We start from the raw sequence: 23,709 nt of genomic DNA on the forward strand, positions 1-23,709 counted from the left end.
ATAACTTTTTGATTAATGAACCAAAGAAGTCTGACATCTTTGGTTCCAGCATGATGGTGCCCCACCACAAAATTGTAGCAATCAACAGTAGGTAAGATGCATATTTAAAGGCCAGTGTACAGGATATGAAGGTAACGTGTCTTGGCCACCATATTCTTCCCCCTTTAGACATTTTCATTTGGGGTTTTGTTAAAACAAAAGTGTACAAAACACCCACTGATAACTGAGATGAACTCAAAGGGAGAATGCATGCATGCACTGAAATAAACAGTGTTATTCTAAAGAATGTTCATTAGAGAGGTTACAATCTTCTATTTGGCAGAGAGAGACCACATTAAGTTTATGAATCATTTAAAGCACATGTTAGCTCTCTTTTGAATCTACACCACCTACAGTTAATAATCAGTGTAGAATGTTGTGAAATATTTGTGTGGCATGTATTTGTTGTTTAACTATACAATTAAAATTATTTGAATCTGCCACTGTTGTTATTAGTTACAATGTTACCTTTCACTTGTGGAAATAATAGCAGTAGCCATACAGTGTTGCTGAATGTTATTGATAACTGATCCTTAATAAGCACCAAAATATCCATTCCCATTTTATTTATTTCTTGTCTGATTAAAATGTGGCAGTTGTCAGTTTTTGACATTGACTTTATTATTGTTAATTTTTTTCTTAACCTTCTAAATTCAAAAAGTTGCTACTTTCCACCCCAAAAAATTTTTAAAGTAATTCTTTTGAATGTAATTTCTTTTGTCATTATTTCCAAGGGAAGATGTAACACATAACTGCCCTTGTACAGCTAGCTATTTGATACAGGTAAACAGCACCTATCAAAAGCAACCATTGCATACAATTTGCTTGTGATTTTCAAATAAAATCTGTTTACATTTATTCAGAAGATTTTAGACTAAATTTAGACTAAATCAAGGAAACAGCACAACTTTCCCATTTAAGAAAAAAGCAATTGATTAGGCAAATTTAAATTTAGAAATCATAAAATCTAGTTTTATGTTATGTTTTATGTTATTTGGTTTTTTAGGAGCATTAGCAACTAAGGGATATGCGGGATATGCGGTGGTCATTCCCTGACCTTTCCGCATCCTCCGTATTTGGTGGTGACAGGCTTGAACCCTGGTCTAATCAAGAAGCATGTGCAACGCACTTCTGCTCCTTCCCACCTGGCTACAGAAGCGCCTATAAAATCTAGTGATAATACTTAGTCCAATTTAAATATCAAATTCAAAGATTTCAGCACAAATAAGACAAAAAAAAGGTCCAGTTGACAAACAGCTTAAAAATAAAAACAAGTGAGATTGTTTTTAGGTGCATTTTAATTAAAATGCACTCTGCAGTGCATTTTAATTAAAACACCCTTTTTGTACAAACTTAAAAAATATAAACATAAAAATAGGAATTAAAAAAGTTATGTTCCAGAACGAGGTTTGGGGGGCTATTTACTGCAACGATCACCATTTCAGAAATATTTATATTGGTTGGGTTTGGGGTGGGGGGTGGGGATTTTGCTTCACAGTTATTGAGGTCTCAAAACACTCAACTTCAGACATGGCCAAATCAAGCTGTAAATCATCTAACTACTTAGATCTAAGTAGTTTATTGGGAAGAAATATCTTGTTAAAGGGTAGATGGCCATTTAGATACATCAACTTAACTTGATTTTGTCATTCCACAATAACACTGGAATGGAGGAAATATATTAAAATTTTGAAATGGCATTTACCAAAATAAAACAGTGCTTTGTCATCAATTCAGTGACCAAAGCAGCAGACACTGCTGCAAGTGAATACCAAGAGAAAAGTTTTCACGGCCATTTTGATAAGAACAATCTCCCATACATCTTAGCCCAAGACCTCACGAATTACATACTAAGAGTTTTGAACATGCCAAATGCCAAAGCTGAAAGATAATGCTGATGATCTGGGTCAAAGTTTTTATCATTACTTATACTGTAAGTAATTGTTATATTAATATATAACAGATTGAAGACTTGACTTATTCTAGTAGAAATGGAAATATTTGGTTGGATTAAAGGTACACAATTGTTAATCTATTTCATCTTTGGTAACAGAGGTAAATTAAAGTCACCACATAATAGTGGGAACAATCTGAGATTGAGAGTGCCCCATAATGGAATCATCACACATCTCATAACTGGTATCTGTACGGAAATAAACATTATTAATGTATATGTACTTCCCAAAGCTGTAAATAGCATCAGCATCTTAAGTACATGCCCCTTAGTTTGTACCACCTACAAAAGTAAATTGACATCCCATTATTTATTTACTAAATCCATTCAAAGCCATAAATACCTCAATCAAGCAAATATGTTACACATCACATATCAAGACTTCACTTCACAACCCACTAACTCAGATCCTAAGCAGAATTGTTTGCACAAATTCCAAGAACAGTTAATGGTGGTAGCTATCCCACCTCCCTTCAGTAGGGGATTTGCTCTTGGAAAAGCAGTTGTAATTCAAAGGATTACGAATGCTTTTTTGCAAACACCATGCAGTCAGCCTCAGAGAGCCAGGTGTCATTTAAGAAAATTCTATCATGCTGGATATATAAAAAAAAAAAAAGGTCTTCAAGTGCAGAGAGTTTTTTTAAAAGAGATCACAGATATTTTTGTCCAAAAACATCAAGATTCTGAAACCCATTAAGATTAGCATGGATTTTAAGAAAAGAACTTATCTCAGAGGCAAGTTCGATTAGAAGCCAAGCTAACCTTACAAACTGTTACATTTCTCAGAGCTTTAAGCCATGCTATAAAATTTCCTATATTGTGATTGTGAAACCATGAAAGGAAGACCGGAGAAGTGCAAACGTATCCCTCAATTCACAAAGGCAGATCAAATAGTGACAAGTAATTACAGACCTGTTAGTTTAACTTCTGTTCCGGGAAAGTAATGGAGTCACTGGTTAAAAAAAGCAATGCAAGATCATCTAGACAAGACTGCAGTTATAAGTTCAGACACAGCACGGGTTCGTTAAGGGGGAAATTTGTCAAGTTTGGATACTATGATGTGATCACAAAGGAACTGGATGCAAAAAATAATTTTGATATCATATACTTGGATTTCAGGAAAGTTTTTGATACTGTTGCACATAAAAGGCTGTTGTACAAATCAGTATGGCCTTATGGAAAAGTTGTTGCTCTAGATAAAATGATGGTTGAGTGGAAGAAGACAGAGTGGTAATCAATGGACACTGCTCATCATGGACTAATGTTATTAGTGTAGTTCCCCCTCCCCAGGGGTTTGGTTTTGTGACCATTGTTGGTTTCTATATTTATCAATGATATTGATGAAGGTACAACAGGCTTAACGTCTAAGTTTGCAGTTGATACAAAAGTTGGCAGGGTTGTTAATGACAGTAATGATGGTACACTGCAGCAACAGGATCTGAAAAAGTTGAGCAGATGGGCTGAGAAGTGGCAACTGAAGTTTAACATTGACAAATGGAAAGTATTGCCTACGAGTAGCAGTAACCACAGAGTAACATACCAACTGTGAGGTACTACACTCAGGGTAGTATAGAATGAAAAAGACCTAGGAGTAAATGTGCCACTAAATATGAAGTTTTCAGAGCAGTGCAGACAGGCTGCCAGAGCAGCTCATGGGTTCTTGTAAATGATATACAGGAACTTTTGCTAGCAGGGATAAGGAGATTTTTATTCCATTGTATAAAGCAATAGTTATGCTGTATCTTGAATATTGCATACAGTTTGGAGGCCTCACTTTAGGAAAGATGTGGCTCTGCTGTAAGATACCGAAAAGTGCAATGAAATTTGGTTGACGTGTAAGCTTGCTTTCTTTCATCATTTGTCACTATTGATATTAACATGCCTCCCTGTCTCGTAATGTGTGTGTGTGTGTGTGTGTGTGTGTGTGTGTGTGTGTGTGTGTGTGTGTGTGTGTGTGTGTGTGTGTGTGTGTGTGTGTGTGTGTGGCCCAAGACAAGAAAAGATGCCACCAGCATTTAGTTTACTCACCATTTCAAAGCCTTAAACACTTCAGTAAAGTCTGAAGTGTTTAAGGCTTTGAAATGGTGAGTAAACTAAATGCTGATATAAGGCATCTTCATACAGATGCCTAATTTCAAGACTTCACAATTTATAGAACCAGCTTTCTTTCCCTTTTGTCTCTCACCTAATCTTTATGCTCTTTTTTGCACCCTTCCCAGCAAATGTACATTCTTCATAAAATGAGGTTTACAAACCTGTATGCAATAGGATACTCACTTCTTCATCTTTGCGAGCAAAGTTCCTCTACATCATTCACAGAATCCATTGTACTTTGCAGGGGCCTGTCTGCAATGATCAAAGAACTTTGTGGCGGACTATAAAATTATCCCCAGGTCTTTTTATTTATTGACTATTGAGTTTGGTACTACCAAAATGACACACAACTTTGAGATTACTCATACTGATACTCAAATACTGCTACAAAAATAAAAAAATATATATATATTTATAATTTTTTTTATTATTTATTTATTTATTTAATTTTTGTTATTTATTTATTTATTTATTTTTTTTTTAAATAACACCACAGGAACTTTTTTTCTCCTCCTCTGGAGTGAGCCCCAAGAGGAATCTGGTCCATCTTTTGCCAATATCATGTGGGTCAGAATCTCGAATTGAGACAGTGTGAACTCCATTGGGACTGGCCCACCTTCCCATGGTGTGGACGAGTACCCACAATAATCGGTCCAGGTGACTGATGCTTCTGGGTAGCGAAGCGGCCAGAACACACACACACACACACACTACTCATTTCTGGCCCTTCTACAGTGGTGCTGTTCTTCACAGAGATACAAGGTGGAGATGAACTAACTTTCCAGGTGCCGCCCATTACAAAAACACATGTCCACATGTTACTCAAATACAGTATCAAGAGTGTTACATGTAGTGTTTGGTTGGTTAGAGGTGGTTGTGTTTTGCTGTGCTTGCACACCAGTGAATTTTTTTTTTTTTTTTTTGAATTTTGGGTTTTTACAGTTTATACTAATCAAGTTGTGATTCCTTTAGTTTTACTAACTAGTTCAAGTCTATTACTGACTGAGATGATAACTGTAAGTTTTGATTGTATGAAATTACTGGATTTCTGAATAAACTGAGATAAAATTGGACTATTGGGATTGTTATGCAGTATATCCATTATTCCAAAGAAATGATTAGGAAAATCTGGCTGTTGTCTCATAGCCAGAAGGCTGTGAAGGCAGGGATGAGATTGGAGTATTTCCCCACCCCCTTTCCTCTAGTGTTCCAAATCTGCATATGGATGGGTATAGGAAAAGTGGTGACCCTAAGACACTGAGGGGTAAGACTATACGTCCTAACTCAGCTAGAGCTAGTGCTCAAAATACTGCTTTAGTGATTAATTATGGTAATCAGAGTGGTAAGCAAGTTGGAGGAAATGAAGTAAGTAAAGTTGTGGATCGACCCACTGAAGCTTCACAGAAGGACAGAGTGAGTTCAAGTAAGGAGATAGAGCTTTCAAGTAGTGATAATGTTTTACTGGAGGAACTTGTGTGAGCAGGGTGCACAGGTGGAGGATACTGATATAGAAATTTTTCCCCACATGTGGAGGTGATGATCTTGCATTGGATATGGACAGTTTCTTTGAGATGTGTAGAAGAAAAAGTACTGAGACAAATGTGAGGGAATCTGATATTACTGTAAGCAGCATACATGAGCAGCGAGAAAGATATGGAGACATCTCCACCATTTACGAGTTAAGTTACCAAATTGAAGAAGCAAGTAGTGGATTATACAACTCATGAGGTTAATAAAGTGACAAAGGCAGCATCAAACTTCATACTCGATATATGGGTAGACATAGAAATCATTACAACAGCATTGCTTATAGACAATGAAAGGATAAAAACTAAGAAGAAATGCAAACAAGGGCAAGCTTGTTTGATGAGATTATAAAGGGCTAATCCCTACCTATGTATTGAAATGAAACTTATGCGAACTAAGTCCAAGTAAACAGCCAGTTGATTATGAACAGGATATTTATAATGATAGGTATTTAGGTGGGGGGGATGCTGAAGTTAACATTGACAGGAAATCTAAGAGGGGGAATAAAACTCTTAGGAATAAAAAGCAGCATAAGATTATACTGAGGCCAGGAGATGGATCTGAAGTAAAATCAAGTCAGGAAATAAGACACTGTAGTCAATACACTTAAACAGGAGTTCAGTGATATTAAGATCAGGAACTTAAGAAGTATACGGAATAATGGTAGTTTAGTGGAGACTCAAAGGGATTTAGATTTAGAGAAAATTAAACACTCAAAAACTGTAATTGCTAAGGGAATTAAATGTGATATGCCAAGACTGACCGATCCAGCTATATTCATTTATGATATTCCAAAAGAAGATACTCTAAGTTTTTATGGCATAAGTCCATAATAAACTTCCCAAGGGAAGCTTATCATGGACTTATACCATAAAAACCTTAAAGATTATGGTTTTGAAGAGGAAGAAGTAAAGGACAATGTAAAGATTAAGTTTAGTACTGGAAATAAAGTGAAATCTACAAATTGGGTTGTTAGTTTACCCCCGGAAATGTTAACAAGCTTAATGAGCTGTGACAGGATATTTCTGGGTTGCAGTTCATATAAGTTTAGGTGGTTTACTATTGTAATTAAGTGTTTTAAATGCCTAGGATTTGGCCACTCTGTACAGTACTGTTCACATAAGGTAATATCTTGTGGACACTGTGCAGAGGGTGGGCACATGTACACAGATTGTAAAAACAGGGATGTCTCCACTTTGTGCGACTTGTAAGAGGAGAGGAAGGGGCGGTCTTTCGAGCATTCTGTTAGGGATACTGCATGTCCAGAGTTTCAGAGAGCATTGGAACTAGCTAGGGCAAGAGAAAATTATGGATAATCAATCCCAATTTAATTTGGTTAATTGTGAATAAACTCCAGCTCATGTTGGGTTGCAATTTTTGCAGCAGAATACTCAGAGATCCCGTAGTGTTTTAGATCAACCTAGAGTTGTATTATTTCACAAAAATATAGATGTGCTTTATAGATGAAATATAGATGGACAGTATATATACTGTCCATTTTTCACAAAAATGGACAGTATAAAGTACCTGGCTTCCCTATGGAAAGTCAAGTTGTACATGTCACTGGAATTAAACCTGCAGTTGTTGTACTGAATAAAGATATTAATGTGGTTAAGATAGATGGACTTTGCAATGAAACAGCTACGTGTGTACATGTATGTACTTCATACATAAAATTTTATTTAGTAACAGTACGCAGATTAGTAACAGTTCACCTAACACAGATATAGAGGTGTCATTGGAATACTTGGAATTAGTTATGAGAATGGTTGGAAGGGAAAATGAATTGCTCACCATGGATTTTTTTTTTTGTCCTCGCCTTTTTCCCATTATATATGAGGTCAGTGTTTTTACTGTTTTGGCATGAAATCTTTTTACGGCCGGATGCCCTTCCCGACACCAATCCTTACCCTTTATCCGGTCTGGGGATATGCGGTGATCATTCCCTGACCTTTCCGCATCCTCCGTATTTGGTGGTCACGGGCTCGAACCCTGGTCTAATCAGGAAGCGTGTGCTACGCACTGCTACTCCTGCCCACCTGGCTATGGAGGCGCCATTGCTCACCATGGATATAAATGCTAAATCCCCTCTGTGACATTGTCACAATAGTAATACCAGAGGAGGGAGTGTAGAAGAGTTCATTATGGCTCATGACCTGAATAAGCGTGGTGAATTATACGCTTTTGATAATCTCCTTGGTTAATCTAACATTGATATAACATTTGCAAACTATGCTTTATCGCAAAGAATTATAAATTGGATTGTTGAGCTGGACTTTACAACTAGTGATCAGAGATCCATCAAATTTCAACTTACAGTGGACACAGACTTATTCCTGTTCACAGAATAATGAAATTATAAGGTTTAGGTATAAAAGTATTAATTGGAACAAGTTTTGGAACTTGGTGAAAGGGAAATTTGGATCAGATAAATATAAATGTGTCTAACATGAATGCAGAGGAATTTGCATTCTACATTCAGAACATAATTTACGGGGTGCTGTATTTTTCAATTAAAAAAAAAAAGAGGAGGGGAATAAAGAAGTTGGTTCCTTAATGGAATGAACAGTTAAGTATTAAGCGTAGAGAAGTATTTTCAGCCAGGAAGGCTTTTCAGCATCATAGGTCATGGGGATTGCAGGAAGCCATGTATTATAAAGAAATCTATAAAATTAAGAGGGGAGTTTATCATAAATTAATACTAAAAAGTAAAATTGAATCATGGAAAACCTTGGTCTCAGGGGGGAAGGTAACTCTGATCTCTGGGGCCTTGTATATAAGTTAGTAACGAATAAGATGCAAATCAGCCCCCTGTTATCTACTATTAAGTCAGGTAGTTACAAAACAAGTGAATGGGAGACAACAGTTGCTGGTATAGTTAACTATTTATTTCCAGATGATGATGCAGGGGGATGATAGTGTAAATCAACTGCATATAAGGAATGGTAATTGTGATTACGTTGGTTCAGATAGGGATACTTTATTTACAGTTAATGATCTTAGAGAAGTTTGCTTGGGTGTAAACATCAATAAAACTCCAGGTATTGATCTTGTGGAAAATAATGTAATACTCAAAATGGTTAAGGTTTATCCACATCTAATGCAGGAGATTTTTAATAAATGTTATTTAGCTGGTAGCTTTCCTGGATATTGGAAGGTTGCCTTGCTAAAGTTGATACCTAAACCTGGCAAAGGTTTGTAAGAACCTAGAGCATACAGGCCTATCTCGTTACTTCCAAATATATCTAAAATTTTTGAAAGATTATTACATCTCAGATTAAATAATGACTGGTTTATTAAGTGTAATTATACAATACCATATCAATATGGTTTTAAACGAAAATGTTCCGTTGAAGGTGCACTAAAGGACTTTGTAGACTATGTTGGCTCTTCTAATAGTAAATATGTATCAGTTATTTATATAGACTTTGAAAGAGCTTTTGATAATGTCTGGCATGAAATCATACTTTATTCTTTGTGTTTGTTGAAGTGTCCTCAATTGTTATATAAATGTTTGTCAAATTATTTGCACGGCAGGAAGATTTTGGCAAGATCTCAGCATTTGGTGTATTTGAAGAATGTTTCAAGATGTTGTCCCCAGGGGTCTGTTTTGGGGCCAACCTTCTGGAACATGGTATTGAATTTATAGTTACAAAAAAAAATATGCAATGCCATAAAACTGCATATGTGGATGATTTAGTGCTGGGCTTTACTGGTGTGTCAAGGTAGGATTTATAGATTAAGGCAGCTACTGTAATGGATAATCTGGTATGTTGGGCATCAGATCATATGTTAAAGATATCTATTAGTAAAACTGTAATGATGTCATGTAAAGGCAGATTAGATTAGTAGTAGAAGGCCTCCGAGGGTATTAATTGAAGGGAAACAAATCCCTATGGTTAAGACAATAAAACATCTAGGAATATTAATTGAGAGTAAATTGATTTTTATGCAGCATTTAGAGTATCTAGGTGAAAATATTAAAAACTTTTCCTCGTCTATTATTAGGATTAGTAGAAAGGAATGGGGTTTGAGTAAGAAGATGCTTGTATTATTCTATGAGGCATGTATGGAGCTAATGTTTGATATCCAAGATTATTCACTGTGAAATTCAGACAGAAATTATTGTCTATACAAAGGAAAATGATACTATCTTTGTTTGAAATGTGTAGAACTGTTTCCACTAATGCTGCTTAGGTTATATCTGGTTGTATGCCACTAGATCTCTATGTTGCATACAGAGTTTTTTGTTACTTTTGGAGAAAGGGGGTTGAATTTACTTTTATGGGTATTACTAATAATTTAGATATAACTAAGCCTGTAAAATTGTAAAATAAGGCTAAGAAATTGATAATGACTGCTTTGATGGATCAGTGGCAGACCAGATGGTACAGTAGTGAGACTGGTCAGGTAACCCATTTGTTTTTTCCAGATGTTAACTTTGTTTGTGATAAGAAAAAAAAAAAAAAAAAACACCTGGTTGTTTCCAGAAATGGAAACCCCATATTTTATGACAAGACACGGATCTTTTAATTACAAGCTTCATCGTTTTGGGTTAAAACCTGACCCTTTTTGCTACTGTACTTGTGTTGAAACCTAGGATCATATACTGTATTAATGCATTATTTATGAGCAATACAGACAAAATTTAATATTTGTAAAAATAATAAGAGAAGTTTACCTCAATGTAGTACGTTGAACACATTTTTTTACTCTACTGAGGTAAACTTCTCTTATTATTTTACAAATATTGATATCAACATAGAACGTATTGAGCATTACAGCTCTGGTTCATACTATCTAAGACAAAATTTAAGAAATACTATTGCTGAGTTAAGTCCTGGTAATGAAAAATTATACCTTGAAAATAGAAGGTACAGGTAGTTCCCGACTTTGTTAAAAATGGGGGTTACGTTATCAATAATGAAATTAGTTAGCTAATTAATGTTTAAACAATGACTGATTCATCCAAAGAAATTAAAAGTCTGTAAAATCAAGCAAATTATAATAATAAAGAAATTATTTATGACTTACAAAGAATGTTTATTCTTCATCATCATCAGACTAAATGCATACTCGTTGATCACTCATTATTGGCTCAGCACTTGTTGGTTTGTTGCACAAGGAGTCGTCTTCTTCAGAAATGCTTCATGAGGCATTTATTTCCAAGATAATCTTCTCTTTTATTTTTAAATTTCATAGCATGTATAAGCATTTTTTTAACAGAATGCACAAATTGCAACCAAGACAATTTGCGCGGAGTACAAGTTAAAGAAGCATTTAAAAAAAAAAAAAAAAATGAATAGAAGATTCTGGAAATTTATTCATGTTTTTTATACGATTGAAGATTTCAGTAAAGGGGAAACACATTTCACCATAAAACATAAAAAAAAAACCACACAATTCCAGCTATTGGCATTTTCACAAATGCAATAACATTGAGTTTAGTACCTGTTTATAATTGATTGCACTAACAGAAAAGCCCAATAAACCGGAAAGTGAAAATCGTTTTTATTGTTTTGTGGTCGTGACCTCCAGAAATGTGCTTTAGAAAAATATCACAAAGCCATTCAAAATTGGTTCTTATAAAAGAACATACGATAACAATGAAAATGTAGTGCATTTAATGATTTGAATTGGTAACTAATACAATTTACACCATAAAAACGACCTTTTAGAGTTAACTAGCGAAAATTTTAACTTCAGAGGTCGTGGAACAATTACCAAAAAACAATGTGTTATTGGGTTCACATTATGATATTTAATAATATTTTGATATTTTATGATATTTTATAAACTATTTTATTATTTTATATTAATTTATAATAAAATAAAATAATAATATTTTATTATATAACAGAATGGTTATTTAACCATTCTGTTAAAAATATTTTATAATATTTATGATATTTTATAAACAGCAGAGAAGGCATAATTCAAATAGCAGAAGACTACTATAGAGAATTATACAAGGAGCGAGGGAATGATACCAGCAGTGGGGAACATGGATTGCAAAGTAGCAACACATACGACATACCCGATATTCTTCCTGATGAGGTAGAACATGCATTGAAGAAAATGAAGAATCGGAAAGCCCCGGGGGAAGATTAAGTTACTGTAGAGTTGTTAAAATTGGGAGGAAGAGACATAACACAAAAACTGGCAAGGCTCTTCACAAAGTGCATTAGAAAAGGTGTGACGCCTAAGCAGTGGAATAATGCAATCAGTTTTGCTGCATAAGAAAGGAGATAAATCAGAAATTGGAAATTATAGACCAATTAGCTTGTTATCCCACATTTACAAGTTGTTCACAAGGGTCATTACTAACAGATTAGAAAGAATACTTGATGAGAATAAACCGAAAGAGCAAGCTGGCTTTAGGACAGGATTCTCAACTATGGATCACCTTCACGTAATATCACAGCTAATGGAGAAAGCAAATGAATATAAAACACTATTATGCCTGGCATTTGTGGATTATAAAAAAGGCATTTGACTCCATACAGCATAAGGCAATGTTTTGGGCACTGGAAAGACAAGGCATAGATACCCCATATATTATGATTTTGAAGAAAATATATGAGAGTGCTACCTCCTTTATTAGACTAGACAAAGACAGTAGCAAATTTAAAATCGAGAAAGGAGTTCGACAAGGAGACACAATGTCTCCGAAGCTGTTTACTGCTGCCCTTGAGGAAGCTTTCAGAAGATTAGACTAGTCGCAGAAAGCAGTCAATGTGAACGGAGAGTACCTAAACCATTTACAATTTGCAGATGACATTGTGGTTAAGCCACGATCCCAAAGAATTAGAGGAAAATCTTAATCAGTTATGCATAGTTAGTAAGGAATTTGGACTAAAGATGAATATGGCTAAAACAAAAGTAATGATGAACAAGTATGCCACGGAAAGGAAAATAATGATTGAAGGAGCAGTATTTGAAAAGTGGAGTCATATACTTATCTGGGACAAGTTATTAGCTGTAATAATGATAAATGGCTGGAAGTCAAGAGAAGAATAAATTTTGGATGGATAGCATTCAGGAAATATAGTCACATACTGAAGAGCAATATCCCAGTTTGTCTGAAACGTAAAGTAATGAATCAATGTATACTCCCCACCATGACTTATGGAAGTGAAACTTGGGCACTCACCAAAAGAATGGAAGAATGGAAGAGAAGCTGAGAACTACACAGCGAAGAATGGAACAAATTATATTGGGAATCAGACTGTTAGATAAGAAGAGAAACACATGGATTAGGCAGCAAACTCAAGTAAAGGACGTTCTTATCAAAACTAAAAAAACTAAAATGGTCTTGGGCAGGACACATAGCTCGAAGACATGATGACAGAGGGACTAAGAAAATAACAGAATGGTACCCAAGAGGAGCTAGAAGAAAACCTGGAAGACAAAGGCAGAGATGGATAGATGAAATTCATGAGTTTTTGGGTAGTAAATGGATGGCCAGTGCTCAAAACAGAAGGAACTGGAAAGTTGCTGGAGAGGCCTTCATCCTGCAGTGGATTGAAAATGGCTGATGATGATGATATGATATTTTCACGATACGATGGTGTCTCTGGAACGGTTTGTTTGTTATTTGGTTTTTAGGAGCATTAGCAACTAAGGCCATATTGCTCTGGGGATATGTAGTGGTCATTACCTGACCTTTTCGCATCCTCCGTATTTGGTGGTGTCTCTGGAACGAATTAATATTGTAAAGCAGGGTATACTGTATTATATTGTATAGCTACATGCACGATTTGAAATGCAATATTTATGAATGTTTAACATTCATTTTTTGCAATTAATGTTCGCATTTTTGATTTTGTTGATACTTGAAAGGGAAAAAAAAAAAAAAAAACTCTTAAACCTAGAAACTAAAAGCGAAAACTACCTGTATTTTAATGCCTTGCAAGATTGGTCTTTAATAAGTGGAGACAGATGTCTTTCCTTGTAATGTCAACTTCTGGTCTTGCGGTGCAGTAAATTTTATTTATTTATTTATTTATTATTTTATTTTATTTATTTTTTTGCTGGCCTGCAGTTTCAGTTTAACTGTAGGCAGGATATCATGTATCCTCAGTTTGGATTTATATTCCACGCGATATGACTTTTTTTTTTTTTTTTTTTGCTGGCTCTCTCTGCATACTGGCTAAAATGTGCACATTGCAATTGATAAGCAGGATTGCTGGCATCTGATTTTTTTTTTTTTTTTATTTATGTATTTATTATTATTAATTTTTATTTTTTTTATTTTTTGTGGGCTCTCAGGTGTGGGCGACCTGGGAGGGGGATTTTGCATCACCTGCCAGTTTTCCTCGATCACTGGTGGGTGCGGGATTTCCTGGTGCTATTTTAGCACTAACTTAGAAGTAGATCCAGGGTTGACTCCTTGTATCAGGGATGGGCATTGGGTGGTATTTGCCCATATTGGAGGCTATGATAATTGGTGGAGCTGGACAAATAGTCCTGGTGCCACTGTGAGATGAGACAGGTATACATATATATGAAGTATGCTACTCAAATACAGCATCTTGCATTTATCAATGTTAAATCTCAATTGTTATTTTTCAGCCGATAAAACTAGTTCGACTAGATCTTGCTGAATTAGCATACCCTGATCAGCATGCCCACTACTGTATTATCAGTAAACAAACATTAAACTTGAAATACTTACATTAATATCACTAATAAACATTGAAAGCAGTAAGGTACTCTAACTATGCAGGGCATTGGATCTTTATAACTATTCTGCATCCTACCACTTAACCATCTCTTTATTCATAGTAGTAACTTGCCACTAATGGCACACACTGCTGTTTAAAAACATTCAAAAAACTGGATCGAAAGCTTTACCAAAATCCAAGTAAAATTTTTCAAAAAAATTATTCTGTGAATAATAATTTTTCAAAAAAATTATTCTGTGAATCCAGTTCCTTTATGACAATCTCATAATATCTAATCAGAATGATCATGCATGATCTCCCTTTAATTCCCAATGAGATACTTCTGCATTACTTCTTTAACTAATGACACCGTTAGTTTCCCTTGCAAAGAAGTCAAACTTAAAGGTCTGTAGTTAACCCATTTCACCCTCTTAATCACCTGTGGGAATAGCTGAATTACATTCTATCTGTGATGATCTCAAGAGCAGGCATAGGTATGTTCCCAGAAGAAATAATAATATAAGAACTTTGGCATATAATTCCAGTAAGCCCTCGCTAATCCAGTTACAGTTAATCTGGATGTTGGATAATCCAGATCGAAACATGAAAAATTCTGTTCACAGTTGAGCACTTTGAAAGACACATGGGATTTAAGAAGGCAGATGAGTAACTCTCACTGCACGCTGATGCAGACTGTGCAGAGAGAGCTGGAACACATTACATTGTCTTGCGTGTTGTTCAGTATTGTTGTTGACTCGGAGCTATAAAGCAATAGCATCTGAGTCAGACAGATGCTACTGCTTTATATCGCTTCATTTGCGTACTTCTTTATACATATATATGTACATAAGTTAACGTATTTTATATAATTATGGATTCTAAAAAATTAAAAAGTGAAATAAAAAGAAAACACTTTAAATATCATTAACCTGAAAATGGTGTTCCTGGAAAAAATAAATAAAATTGCTGAAGAATTTGGTATTGGCCAAGAGGCTGTGGTGAACAAAATGAATCTATAAAGACATTTCCTTTAAAATTCGATAAGAGAAGTGATAGAAGCAGTGTATTAAAGAGAGAGAGACATTAAAAAAGCCAAAAGTGTTGCTGGAAGAAGCTGCATTTAAGTGGTACTAGCAACAATCAAGTTGCGTTGGTGTGCCACCAGTGCCACCTGATAAATGTACAAAAAGACAAGATAATTAGCAACATAAAAACAATTGTCTTTTTACAGGTTTTAAATAAAGACTCTAGAGTGATTTTGTTTTATTTATTTTCATCAGCACTACCTATATCATTAAATTTTCCATTTATTTGTATTCTAAGTTTTTTTTTTTTTTTTTTGTATTTTAGGGCTATCTTTGGCTTTACCAATCCAGATTCTCGTGTAATCCAGATGACCTCTCCCCCAATTACTACTGATTAGTGAGGGTTTACTGTAATGCCATAAAACATTATGAAGAGCAGTAATTTTTCATTTACTACAATGCATGTGAAAACTATATTATAGTTCATTAAACTTTCCAGTTTAATATCTGTATAAAACCAAGAAAAGCAAAAGAGCAAACATTCTACTCCTTGAAAAGGTTTTTTCCTCAACCACTCAAAACATTTATTCAATTATCAGAGAGAGAGAGAGAAAGAGAATAAGAGATAAATTAAACAACTTACCCCTATAAAAATGCATCAGCATAAGCACTTCATAAACACCATTTCCAACATGATTGATTTTAGAATCTACAAATCCAATGATGTTTTTATGGCCACTGAGACTGCTCTACATATATGAAAATAAAGAAAAGCAGTATTATTTCTTAAGGGACAAATTGAACAATCTTAATCAAATTTAATAATTAAACAACTTATTTTATTCAATAACAGTTAAGTACAATGCAATTACACTTTCTTTTAAATTACACTCACCGTTAAGCTACACTTAAAATTACACCAGTTGCAACATACAAATTACAAAGGCTTGTGATACATAGCTATAGGAAAACTGTATCATGGCCCCCATCAATCATTGAAATATCCATTTTTCTTTTAAAAAGTTAAGAATATATTAAGTAGTAGAAAAAAGGAAAACTTCAATATCATCAAGAAGAGCATGTGATAAAGAATATTAATATGGTAAATGAACAAAGCTCAGCCCTTAATTTATGGCAACAAGAATTTCAACAAGAACACAAAAAAAAAAAAAAAAACTACAAGTTTATATTCAATCAATTTCAAGCAAGATAATCTGTCACTAAAGTACTTCCACAAAGAAAACACCAACAGAAAGCATGAGACACAAGGACAGTATCCCCAGAAGAAACTATCTAAGAGGCATCACCGATTTATTCACATGGGATATTTTGACTGAGTGGTCAATGCACTGTTCACATCTCTAATTTGAGACATGTCAAAGGTGTTTGATTCTGTAATATGTCAATAAATGCATTTGTTCATGGGCTAGTTTCTTTACAAGATGGAACCTCTTCCTGAGACCAAATAATTCAGCACTGTGTGAAAAACTCATTTAAAATTATATAGCAACAGGAAATAAACACAAAATCTTCAAAAATCAGAAACCACTAGAATGTGCTACAGACAATGGTTGTTTGGAAAACCAACTGTCTGGGCATAGGATCCGCATATTTATTAGTACAGTAGTTGCAAATAATGTAAGGAATCAAGTTCATACATCACAAAAAAAAAAAAAAAAAAAAACACTATTCGCTCCAACAGTCCAATCCCTGCCAATATATATATATTTTTTAATTCATCCTTTTAAATTTATTTAACCTATCCATTTCCATGTCACCAGATGGTAGTCCATTTCAACAATTACAGTATTTACTCTCCAACTGAAACTAAATTTTTGCACATCTATCCTGCAACCATCCTTTTCCAATTTATGTCCCATTATGTGTGTTATCAGAGAAAGAGTAAAGATGTCATCAGCATTTAGTTCAGACAATCCCTTAAAGCCTTCAATCAGGTCTCCTTGCAGGTGCCCCGTTTCTAAGCATCATAATTGGCAGAACTGAAGTCTTTTGTGGTACGAGTACCCTTTTGTGTCCTTGACTAATCTATTAGTTCTTTGCACCCGTTCCAAGAGATCCACAAGCTTCTTAAAATGAGGTTACAGACCTGTATACAGTACTCAACATGTAGCCTAACTAATGATATACAATGGGATAATCATCTCCTTGTCCCTGCAGGCAAAATTCCTGTACATTAGTGACAAAACAAAACCCATCTCAGCAGCCTGTCTACACTGCTCAGGAAACTTCATGTCAAACTGAACAATTACCTGTAGAAATCTTTTGCTCTCCACCACCTTGAGTGTGGTACCACTCATTGGTATATTATTCTGGGACTAGAATACCCATGGCAAATATTTCAAGAAAACTGTTTCAGAGAAGAGGTAAATATTAATATCAAAATATCAAATAGTATTAATGTCAAAAACCTCTTCCTTGGCTCCCTTTACTAGCTAAGGTGTTGGCAGGAAAGACTAGGGGAAATAAAATATATTTTAAAATATTACTAAAAATACAATCTGATCATTTTTTTTACATATACAACTAATCTTCCTTTAAAAAAAAATTATAATTATTTTTTTGTATCCATGGCAAATATTTCACCAAAACTGTAGAAAACTTTTGCTCAACAATTCCATTACAGAAACTGTCAAAAAATAAAAATCGGTGGGAAGATTTTACTGCAAACTGGGGGAGTTTTTTTTTTTTCTCTCTTTCTGTCAATTTTACTGCTAAATAAAACCAATTGTGAAAGGAATCAGGTCAAAAGCTTGTTTAGTCTGAGATATTCAATTCAAAGAGTGCTCAGGACGAAGGACATAAGCAAATTATCATATAGATTGGTGCTGACAGATAGACTTGAAGGGGCAAGTCAAGTCAAGTCAAAGTATTTTATTATTTTTTTGGCGGGCTCCAGGGTTTCCCCTATTCGCCGCTGAAAGTAATCTATACATTGTGTACAATGTATATTATTGTGTACAATTTATAATGATTAATTATACATAAAAGACTATATACAATGATGGTACATAAAAAGATTATATACAATGATGGTACATAAATAAATACTGGGCTTAGGAGTCCAGCAGACTGATCAATACATCAGGTAAGAGTAATCCAAAGAAACAGTCTAGCATTTTACTGAACCTCAGGAGCAAGAATTCTTTTCCTCCGTTTAAACAATTTCTCTGCATAGGTGGAGAAGGCAGTATAATATTCAGAACAGTTAACCAATCTTGGCAGTTCAGAACAGTCACATTTGTGAGAAGTTGAAAGTCCTGTCTTAATTCATCGTACAGGGGGCAACGAAAGACGAGGTGCTCAACAGTTTTTTGAGCACCACAACTACAGAGAGGAGTGTTACTTAATCCTAGTGAGAACAATTTAAAGTTAAGACTTCTATGACCGGTATATAAAAACGTAACGTATAAACCAGGATTGAACCAGTCCATTTTCTTGTCGTAATCAACAACCTCAGGAAAAAACTTAAAGGTCTCCCTACCCAAAGTAGAGGTAGACCAGGTATCTTGCCATGCTCTACAACATTCATTTCTCATTCTTTTAATGTCTACATTTTCTTGCAAGTCAGTATTATATGTTATACCATTTACAATCGCAGGAACATTTTTTCTTCTACAATATAAAAGATAGTGTAGTATTAGCAGAGGCATATGATGCAAGAAAGCAAGCTTATTCAGCATCAGCCAAAAAAAAAAAAAAAAAACCCTCTCCCATTTCACCCCTCCGTTCGTTCGAAATACCTGTCCAGTTGAGCTTTAAATTTGTTTAGGCTATCAACTTCAACAACAATTGATGGAAGTCGGTTCCACCAACCAACCACCCGCTGGCCAAAGGCAAATTTCCGCACATCTATCCGACATCCGTCCTTCCTCAATTTGAATTTATGCCCTCTGAGGTGATTATTCTGAGAAAGATGAAGAATCCCATTGGCATTGAGCATGCTCAAACCATTCAAAGCCTTACACACCTCTATCAGATCACCTCGCCGGTGCCTAGTCTCCAGACTCTGTAATTTGCAAAACTTAAGCCTTTCTTCGTAAGAGCAACCCTTTGTTCCATTTACTAATCTTGTTGCCCTTCTCTGTACCCGTTCCAGCAGCTCTACATCCTTCTTGAAATGAGGCCTCCAGACCTGTATACAGTACTCAAGATGTGGCCTAACCATTGCCTTATACAAGGGAATAATCACCTCCTTATCCCTGCTAGAAAAATTCCTGTATATCATTGACAAGACACCATGAGCTACTCTTGCAGCTCGTCTGCACTGCTCAGAGAACTTCATATCTGCGTGCACAATTACCCCCAGGTCCTTTTCATTCTCCACCACTGTCAGTGTAGTACCGCAGAGTTGATACATTGCTCTGGGGTTACTGTTACCCATATGTAGTACTTTACATTTGTCAATGTTAAACTTCATTTGCCACCTCTCAGCCCATCTGTTCAACCTTTCCAGATCCTGTTGCAGCAGCATAGCGTCAGTAGTGTCCTTAACGACCCTGCCAACCTTTGTATCATCTGCAAACTTAGACATTAAACTTGATATCCCATCATCAATATCATTCATAAACACCGAAAACAACAATGGACCCAACACTGAACCTTGAGGAACTCCACTAATAACATTAGTCCACGTTGAGCAGTGTCCATTGATTACAACTCTCTGTCTTCTGCCACTCAACCATCCCCTTATCCATAGCAGCAATTTGCCTCCAATGCCACACTGCTCCAATTTGTGCAGCAGTCTTCCATGTGCAACAGTATCAAAAGCCTTTCTAAGATCCAAATATATAATATCAAAGTTATTCCCTGCATCCAGTTCTTTTGTGACTACATCATAGTATCCAATCAAGTTGGTCAGGCAAGACCTGCCCTTAACAAAACCATGCTGCGTCTGAGCTATAACTGAATTCTTGTCTAGATGATCCTGCAGTGCTTCTTTAACCAGTGCCTCCATTAATTTACCTGGAACAGAAGTTAAACTAACAGGTCTATAATTACTTGTGTCAGCCTTTGATCCTCCTTTGTGAATTGGGGTTACATTTGCACATCTCCAGTCTATGGGTACCTCCCCTGAGTCCAAAGAAGCTCTCATAATTATGGCTAGGGGTTTGCATACTTCCTTTGCTGCCTCCTTTAATATAACTGGATAGATCCCATCCACCCCAGGTGCCTTTTTTATGTTTATCCTCAACAATCTCTCCTCCACTTTCCTCTCAGTTATTACAAAATCATCCAGCTCACTGCCAATGTTTACTTTTCCTACATCATTCTCCTTCCTGAATAACTCCTCATGCGTGAATGTAGATGCAAAATACTCGTTTAGATTGTTAGCCACCTGAGCAGGATCCTCAACTGTTGAACCATCAATATCCAGTGGACCAATCTGATTCATCCCTTTCCTTCTCGAGTTCAAGTATGTAAAGAACTCCTTTCTGTTTTTCTTTGCATCCTTTGCCAAGGATTTTTCGTAGTCTGCCTTTGCCTGCCTAATCTCCTTTGTGACTTGGTTACAGACCAACTTATATCTATCATAGGCTTCCATGTCACCCATTAATTTGTATGTATCCCATGCATTTTTCTTCTCTGCCACATGTCTCATTAGTCCATCTGACATCCATTTAGGCCTAAACCTTGAACAATATTTCTTAGTTGGTATGTAAAGCCTGGTAGCCACCAAGATTAGTTCCTTGAATGCTTCCCATTTTGAGTTTGCTGTTGGTAACATCATCAGTTGGTCCCACTGTATAGAAATTAAATACTGTCTCAGACCATCATAGTCGCCTTTACGAAAACAAAAACCCTTCCCTTTACCTCTGATGGTAGTTACCTCCTTGAGTAAATCCCACTTCAACACACTGTGATCACTGCCACCTAGTGGTTCATTTATCTGCAGGTTCTTAATGCATGAAGAATCACTACTGATAATCAGATCAAGAGTATTGCTCCCTCTTGTTGCCTCACGAACATGCTGATGTAGAAAACAATCATCCAATAAATCCACAAAAGCCTTGCTAGTGTGCGAGTGACCAACCCACAAATTCCAGTCAATATCTGGGAAATTAAAATCCCCCATTATAAGACTCTCTGATTTACTGGCCCACTCTATTTCCCTGTACAATATATTATTATACTCATCAGAGTCATTAGGCCTATAGCACACTCCTACTCTCAATTTTGATTTCCCTATGCTTATGTCACACCAAACTGACTCGACACTGCCCTGTCCATCGATGTCAACTGGCTTCACTTCCTTTGACTTTATGTGTTTCTTAATTAATAGCATAACCCCTCCTCCCCTCCTGTCCTGTCTATCCTTTCTATATACATTGTATTCCCCAAATTCCAGTTCCGCATTACTTATATCTGTGTGACACCACGTCTCTGATATCCCAACAATATCTGCCTTTGATGTTTTGAGCAATACCTCAAATTCATCAAATTTATTTACCAAACTCCTAGCATTGGTGTACACGCAGGTATACATGCACCTGTTTCTATTCTTAGCTACCCTAACACAACCCATGTGTTTACTTGTAACGCAATGACTACCAGCAGTCTCTGAAATATCCTGCATCTTGTTTTTCAGACTTCTGCTCATTTGAATAGAAGCAGTGCAAGAATCACTTCCACCTCTGCCAGTGGCTACTGTTAATCTATTAGTCCTTGTATCCCCCCCAACTAGCAGTTTTCCGACCCACCTAACACTGCCTCGACAGCATCAGCAAAAATTCTTGCACCCTTTCTATTTAAGTGTATCCCATCCCTGTAGAAGCAATCTCTCCTGTTAACAAGTACAGTCCAGGCTGAAAAAAATTCTACCCCTTGAGCCTTGCACAATCCCTCCAGGGCCGAATTGATCGACAAGGCTCTCATCATATACTCCCTCCTATCGTGTCTGGGCAGAATTGCAGACACTTTCAAGTTCAACCCTAATTCACGGCTTTTTTTCAACAGTGACCTGTACTTGCTAAGTAATTCCGCCGGTCTCCTACTCTTAATATCATTAGTGCCAACGTGTACAACTATATCACCTTTTGTGCCCTTAAAAGATGATATCCGCTCTACAACGTCATCAACCTTTGCCCCTGGCAGACATACCCTGGTCCTATTCCACCTATCCTTTTTACAAAGCATGTTCCCCGTTTCCCTGACAATAGAGTCACCAACAACTACTAGTTCCTGTGGGACCAGCGCATTCTGCCTAGGGGGCTGCCCCTGTGTTGCCTGATGACCAAGTGCAAGCTCTGGCGTTGATGTGGGCAGCTGAGAGCTTGATGGGCCCCTCAATTTATTTCCTTCGAGGGCATCCACCCTGTCCTTCAAGGTCTCATTAAAGCCCATAACAACGCTGAGTTGTCGCCTGATTTCCTTGCACTCCTTACATCGTGCACACACAAAGACATCCCCCTTGGCAGTATCATGTCCCGTACCCGACTGCTCCGCAAACATCAAGCAAACAGTGCATTTTAATAGACTGTGATTCAGAGGGCAACTGCCCCCCTCAGTTCTCCCCTGAACCACAGCACTCCCATTAGCTTGAGCCTTTTGCTTTGCTGCTCTGGTCAGAGTCATGATTCCAATTTAATTCAATAAAATTTAAAACAAAAATTAAATCCTTAAGTTATATCCCAAAACAGTTATGTTATATATATATATATATATATATATATATATTTTTTTTTTTTTTTTTTTTCGGTATCTAGTGTTCCCTTTATACAACTTCCGTATCACGTGTACCACTATAGTTATGTATTAATTATTTGTTACGATTAAGTCGTTATATATATTTATAGAGTTAAAAATACAATTTAATTGACAATAAAGTTTATCAAGATTAATAGATTTACTGATTAATTGACAATATTATATTATGAACTTTACTACACTAAGCTTATGCTATCGTGTAAAAATGGCGGGAATTCACGAACGGTATTTCTACGGACTCGTAAGTATTGATTAGCTTCGAAATCTCGCTATCTCAATTTAGAATAAACTAAGGATCCTGATTAGGTCTATAATCTACTTATAGAAGATAATTTGATATAACAATTGGTTAATAAATCGACTAAATTTGGTTAAAAGACCTCTCGTTCAATTTGTGACACGTGGATTTGATACCGTTACCGATACTAAGTAATATCTACGAAATCTCTGTCTAAGTTAAACTTTAAACTAAGTATCGTAACTAGGAATATAAAGCTACTCTAGAAAATAAGTTAATATGACAATTTAAACTAATAAAGCAGAAAATAAATCAGGAAAAACTTCTCTGTTTGAAGAGCTTTAAGGAGCAATGTCTGCCCAGGCTAACCTCACACCCAGACTCCCTATGTGTAACTATGTGTAACATTACTTCATATTGGATTGGCAGTTGATGACTGAG

At 35.9% G+C, this 23,709-nt stretch overlaps 1 protein-coding gene across 3 annotated transcripts in view; it reads right to left on the minus strand.

The window, feature by feature from the left end:
• LOC150088207 (uncharacterized) overlaps positions 1-23,709 on the minus strand; it is a 376,069-nt gene that overhangs the window by 226,562 nt on the left and 125,798 nt on the right. For 2 of the 3 annotated variants that reach the window (XM_090369384.1, XM_090369385.1), the window contains one exon: positions 15,949-16,054. In XM_090369384.1, coding sequence (XP_090225510.1) covers positions 15,949-16,054 — 106 coding nt within the window. The remainder of the gene's footprint in view (positions 1-15,948; positions 16,055-23,709) is intronic. The other variant, XM_090369386.1, reaches the window with a different exon arrangement.

The sequence above is a fragment of the Mastigoproctus giganteus genome, chromosome 3, assembly GCF_048544385.1.
Source record: "Mastigoproctus giganteus isolate SK-2022 chromosome 3, ASM4854438v1, whole genome shotgun sequence".
In the NCBI taxonomy this organism is placed as follows: Eukaryota; Metazoa; Arthropoda; class Arachnida; order Uropygi; family Thelyphonidae; genus Mastigoproctus; species Mastigoproctus giganteus.